Source organism: Phoenix dactylifera, chromosome 3 (assembly GCF_009389715.1).
Source record: "Phoenix dactylifera cultivar Barhee BC4 chromosome 3, palm_55x_up_171113_PBpolish2nd_filt_p, whole genome shotgun sequence".
NCBI classification, from domain to species: domain Eukaryota; kingdom Viridiplantae; phylum Streptophyta; class Magnoliopsida; order Arecales; family Arecaceae; genus Phoenix; species Phoenix dactylifera.
In genome coordinates, this window is record NC_052394.1 from 7,135,927 (window position 1) to 7,141,926 (window position 6,000).

At 42.6% G+C, this 6,000-nt stretch overlaps 1 protein-coding gene across 1 annotated transcript; it reads left to right on the plus strand.

Moving 5' to 3' along the window:
- The first annotated feature begins 1,171 nt into the window (after positions 1 to 1,171).
- Positions 1,172 to 2,904, plus strand: LOC103702178 (protein LURP-one-related 8-like). Its single transcript, XM_008784506.4, has 2 exons — positions 1,172 to 1,569; positions 2,092 to 2,904. The coding sequence occupies exons 1-2, from the start codon at positions 1,303 to 1,305 to the stop codon at positions 2,470 to 2,472; spliced, it is 648 nt and encodes a 215-aa protein (XP_008782728.1). The 5' UTR covers positions 1,172 to 1,302; the 3' UTR covers positions 2,473 to 2,904.
- The last annotated feature ends 3,096 nt before the right edge of the window (positions 2,905 to 6,000 follow it).

The window sequence follows — 6,000 nt, forward strand, 5'->3', positions numbered from 1 at the left end:
TTCTTTGCCGAAACCGTTCCGATAAACTGTCGGTACGGGATAGTTCCGCTAACCTTAGTTATGGCTCATTGGCTCAGTATTATTCCTTTCCTATGTAGAAATTTGATTACCTTATTTTAATCACTACGAAATGGTAGGTTTTTGGGTGGAGTTAGCTAATGCAGTAAATCATATACAAGCTTTCCTATTTGGGTGAACACATTCATACTGATTTCATGTCTTCATAGATAAGGGTCAGGGAAAAGCATAAATAACATATATGTATATTAAATGTTTAATAAAAGTTGACATTAAAATATTTAATCCCTAACAATGTGAGTGGAGAATTGATGCTGGCAATTCATTTTGTTTTTTTTTTTCTTTTGAGATTTGTCCTTGCAACAACAATATAAAACTTCAACTGAATGAATAGTAACCAAATCTAGTGGTCCACTTAATTAAATCAAATCTAAGAATATTAACCATTGCTTGCAATGAATATTTGGATACAAGTAACAAGTGCCACTAATTTATTATTTGATAGAATAATGCCGCCCAATGTGGATATAGATGGCTTTTTGTTTTTTTTCTTAGGGTGAAAGTTGATGCCGAGCGAGCTACTTTGGAATATAATCAAGCTAATACTTTTGCAAAAGGAAAGGGAAAAAAATTTATATTCCCAATTGCAGGGCCTAATCAATCGTTTCAGTGAATTGGTGGAATATCTCATTATCAAACGTTAACATGTAGCTATTAATTTTGACTTCTAATGTTTCTCGCTTAATATTTTTTTTTTATAATTTTTAACAATATCTTATCAATAATTAAATAATTTAGACTAATTAACCAACTTCTAATGGTATTTGTAAATGGCTCCTCCAATGGGAGCTGTAATCATGGTGACGAGGTGCCCACCAAGCCGCCCAAGGGCTCTTAGCCCCATCGTCCTATTGGACACCACAAGTCCCTTTCGAACTGCCACATGGCTCTCTAAGAGCCACGAATCCCTCTTACCTTTGAAGCAAAGAAACACCAATCCTCGCAAGATTATCTCATTATTAAACCCCATCAAACTCACAATATAATTAGTTTAATCCCCTCTCGACGTCATCCCCGGTGCGCCGCACGTGCCTTGTAATACCAACCTTTCGACGAGGGCATTTTTGTCCACCTGGGGTATAAATAAGGCGGTAGAGCTCCTACTCGCTTCCATCACCACGGCTCCGTAAAATAAAATACTAAGCTCCCGTTCTCCTCGTCTTCTTCTTCTTCTTCTTCTTCTTCCTCCAGTTTCCGGCGACCAGAAAACAGAATACGGCGGGAATGACAAAGGTACATCCGAACGCCTCGTCCGCAGCCGAGGCCGCCCCTAGGGCGGACTTCTCCGGCGGATGCTGCGGCGGCGGGGTGCCGGAGACGGCGGTGCTGACGGTGTGGCGGAAGTCGCTCCTCTTCAACGGGAACGGGTTCACGGTCTTCGACGCGAAGGGCAATCTCCTCTTCCGAGTCGATAACTACGCGTCGGGGAATAAGGGGGAGATCGTGCTTATGGACGCCGCCGGCAAGCCGCTCCTCACCATCCGACGAAAGGTAAATCTCCCTCTCCGATCTCCGGATCTGAGGAAACTATTTAACGAGGATAATAAAGATCTCAGATGATTGAAGTCTTGTTCCGGTCGGGTCCTATTTTCGAGTATTTACTGGAATATATTTTATTTGCTTCTTAATTTGAATATGAGAAATCGATTTCGGTGATTTAAGGGAATGAAAAGATCGAACGGGTGGTTCGAAATGCTTCCATTTTCAGCAACTTTTCCTTATCTTTACAGCTTGCAATGGCTGTTTCCAAACCAATTTCTTTATTTTTCTAATTTTTGAGCAAATTATGGATTATTCTTTTTTTTCTCTTTTTTTATCCTTGTTTTAAAAAAAACAGGAAGGCAGATATATGGGGAACGTATACTAGTTTTCGCCTCAGAAGTTTCTAGTTTTAGAAATTTTCCCCGATATTTGTATTTTCCTTAAATTTGCAATTGAATTCAAAACGGCTGAAAATGAGGAAAACTCGGCGAGTTATTTTGGATCTTGACTCGGTGGTGTTCACACGTGCAGAGGCTGAGCCTGGGCGATCACTGGCTGATTTACGACGGCGAGGAGGCGGCCGACCCGCGGTTCTCGGTACGGAAGCACGTGAATCTCCTCCAGTCCAAGGCGCTGGCGCACGTGACCCCGTGCCACGGTGGCGCCGAGGGCTGCGTCGCCACCCACTACGATATCCAGGGGTCCTACTCGCAGCGGTGCTGCTTGGTCTACGACGAGCGGCGCCGGCAGCTGGCGGAGATCAAGCGGAAGGAGGCCGTCGGAGGCGTCGCCTTCGGCGTGGACGTCTTCCGCCTCATCGTCGAGCCGGGATTCGACGCGTCCGTCGCCATGGCCATCGTCATCATCCTCGAGCAAATGTTCGGCTCTCGAGGCTCACTGCTCAGAGGATAGCAAAGCTTTTGGATTGGAACTTAAAAGAGAGCTCTCTAAAGCTCTGATCCTCTCTGTTTATACTGTGGCTAGTGCTGTTGTGTAGCATCCATCTCAATAGGTAGAACGAAGTTTTTCAAAAAGAAAAAGATAAAAAAAAAGGATAGGTCTTAGGTGAGATGGGATGTAACCAGAAAAGGAAAACAAGAGGGAAAGAAAAAGGGAAAAAAAGGAAAAAAAAAAACTTTTTTTATGCTTTCATTGGCTTTGGTGTTACATGGGTTTGCCATGGAAGAGTGTTAAAAAAAAAAGGAGTTTTGGGTGGCGTCGTTAGAACGAAATGTGAATTATGGTGCCAATGAGGGGCAATTATGAATAGTTATACGGTGTAAATAACAGTGATCTCCTTTTTTTTTTTTTGTAATTCCAACACCGGAAGAACTTAAACTTTCCCTTTTTTTTATCAATTAATTTTCTGACAACTATTAAAAAAAATTAAAAATTATGCATCCCTTCCCCTCAAAGGAAAGGGCCAAGTAGTAACATTAATAGATTAAGAACAGAAATTTCGTTGCTTTTCTGTGTCTCTCTTCAATTAACAATGAATGTTATGGATGGAAGTCATCCGTAAACTTTTGCTCCATATTAGGACTAAACACAGGTCAAGTGTTAGCATTGATGCTAGAATCCATGGTTGATATCATTTATCAATACCCATAAGAGTCTATTTAGAAGATTTTGCATGGTCTAATACGTGACGAGGACCTCTGAGGGTCCAGTGTAACATGGACAGGTAAATTGCTGGTGGATCTGCGTGGAATGGGGTGGACCTCTCATTGATTGCTTGGAAGAAAGATTTGGGGAAGAAAAAGATTTGGACTTTGCGCAGAATAGAGAAAAATCTGTTGATTGTTGTTGGCAGCTGGTGATGGTTGGACCAGTTGCAATCGTCATAGAGCAAACAATGAAAGAAAATGCTTGGCTCCCAGGAGATTCCCCTTGTGAGGGAGACGAGCACAAGAAGATCGATGTTGAATGAGATCCCATAGCCTTCTGAATCATGCGTTGCATGGGGCGGTTTTCTACGTATGACATCTATTTCGTCATGACGCGGCTGCAAGCTAGGCTGCTTGCGACATTAACAAGTGCCATCAAGCCATTTCCGATTCCTTTTCCTATCCCTCTCTCTCTCTCTCTCTCTCTCTCTCTCTCCTCATAAGGCTATTGCTGAACTATACGGTCCATCCATCGTCCCTCGCCGTTGGATGAAGCCATCGACAGGCCAGTATCAAAATTGGGCCTGGTATGGACAAAGATGGGTCGATGCTGGCTACTTCTTAAGCCCAACTCTCTCTCTCTCTCTCTCTAGGAAAAAAACGAAGATTCGTATCCGATGAGTACAAGTACATCTTCTAAAATCGAAGTTACGAAGCTCTTTCAACAGCCATATACTAATTTTTTTGATAAAAGGATTTAAATTTTGGTTGCAGGAATATAAAGAAACATCGCCACATAAATCTAATTTCGCGACAAGTATAATGAGTCCGTTCAGCTCGGATCCTGTACTTTTTTAGTGGAGACAATTCTTCTTTCTCTATCGGGCCTACCCTGCCCCCCTATTTTCTTGTTCTCCGGTTTCTCAGTTCCCATACCAGAGCTTTTTTTCCACGACTTCTTTCGAACGAGTCCTCCTCGGAATCCCACTGCCGAGCGAAATAAAAACCGTTATTTTACGCAGAGTCATTTACTCATTTTACGGTCTTATTGTAAATATATTTATATCCCGCTCCTTCAAAAAACAAAAAGAAATACGCCCTTCACGTTGGCCGTTTGGGTATACATTTGAGGCCTGGCCCTTTGCTCTAGTTGTCCTCCATATCTTATGGTCCAAGCTTCACCGTGGCAGCCTCCACAAGACCCAACAATTAAAAACTTCTATATTTCAACTAGTGTGGTGCGGATACTAGTGTGCCAGGTCACCTATCACTCAGATCTACGGTCGCCGCAGGAGGTTATTTCAGTCAGTTTGATTTTATTCTAAAAATAATTTTATATTATTTAGATTTATTAGAATATTTTGTTATTTTGACAGCCTTCATTCGGTATTTATTTCATTATCTAATAGACGATGATTTTAGATTTTTTTATTTTATTATAAAATTATAATTTTTGATTTTATGCACCTCTTGGTATGGCTGTCCTCAATTTGGAGCGCGGTATGCGGGGCGCGATCCAACCGCCGATATCGTGAAAAGAAATCAATCATGAGAGGTACAACTCGAACTGGGAACGCTATATAAGTTATTTCTTCGCTTTTGTCCCATTTTCTGGATGTGGTTAGCATCAACACCAAGACGAGCTACATATGACACTGGGCTTTGGAGTACTCTTTCTTTCTTCCTTCTCCTCCTTCTTCTTCTTCTTCTTTTCTTTTTTTATTTATTTATTTATTTATTTTTATTTTTTTTAACGGCATTTATTATAGCTCTAACTAAAATACATCCAACCATATCAAAAGAAAGCAAAGAGTAAAAGATGGAAGGAATATCTCTTATAGATGTCCATATGATCTCTTCGGAGTGCCGGACAACAAATGAGGCAACCTAGTCTGCTATATTGTTCGCCTCCCGAAAAACATGTGAAGCCTGAAAATTGCGCGGCTCCTGAGACAATCGCCGAATCTCACGAATGAGGGGATGACTATCACCATATCTGTCTACTTCTCGAATCCAATCGATCACTACAGAGGAATCTTCCTCAAGACATAGTGATGGTACTTTGGAAACACTTACTGCACCATATGCAGCAAAGGCTAAGACGGCACTCTATTAATACCTACTTTGGGCCTGGGCCTGGCACGGCTAGGCCCGCGGATCAATCCTTATTTCTTAAATGCACAGTACATTGTACCGTATCATAATTAATTTATTTTGATAGCATTAATCCACTGTGAAATTGCATGAGGACCGAGTGGAAAGTCTCTCGCCTTTGCTGTTTAGCAAGCTAAAACCGTCTACGTGCTCTTTTTATTAGAGGGGGTGCGTCCATGATGCCGTGCAAAATCATGCATGCTGGCCTTGCTTTGACGAGGATCATGAGACGTAGGAGACCACCAGGGAAGGAGCGGCAGCGGCGTCAGCAAAGTTGAAGCGGGGCTCATGACGAGGACAACATCTTAGCTCGTAGAGAAGAGGAAGATGGACTTGAAGATGTGGTGTGGATCGCAAGGGAGTCGCAAAGGAGGGTTGTGGCATTCATGACGGAGCCAAAATGGTGGGAGTGAGATATGGGGAGGTAGGACGTGCATGGTATTCCGTAGCTCGGAGAGAGATGGATCGATCTTGGTGGACTGAAAAGGGGAGGAGCTTGGACGAGGGTGGCGAGCAAGGATGCATGGAGAGGAAGAGGAGGGACGTACGTTGGTGGGTGGGTCGACCGGATGTTGAGAGTAACAAAGAGGATGACAGCACCTATGAAGGGGAAGAAGAAGATATGAAGGTTGTGGTGAGTTTTGAAGGATATATCGATCATCGGCATTGATATGCATGC

Bases quoted from the DNA above. Each gene is read 5' to 3' on its own strand.
- LOC103702178 (XM_008784506.4), top strand. From the start codon at position 1,303: ATGACAAAGGTACATCCGAACGCCTCGTCCGCAGCCGAGGCCGCCCCT. The intron at 1,570-2,091 runs GTAAATCTCCCT...TCACACGTGCAG, and splicing joins TCCTCACCATCCGACGAAAG to AGGCTGAGCCTGGGCGATCA.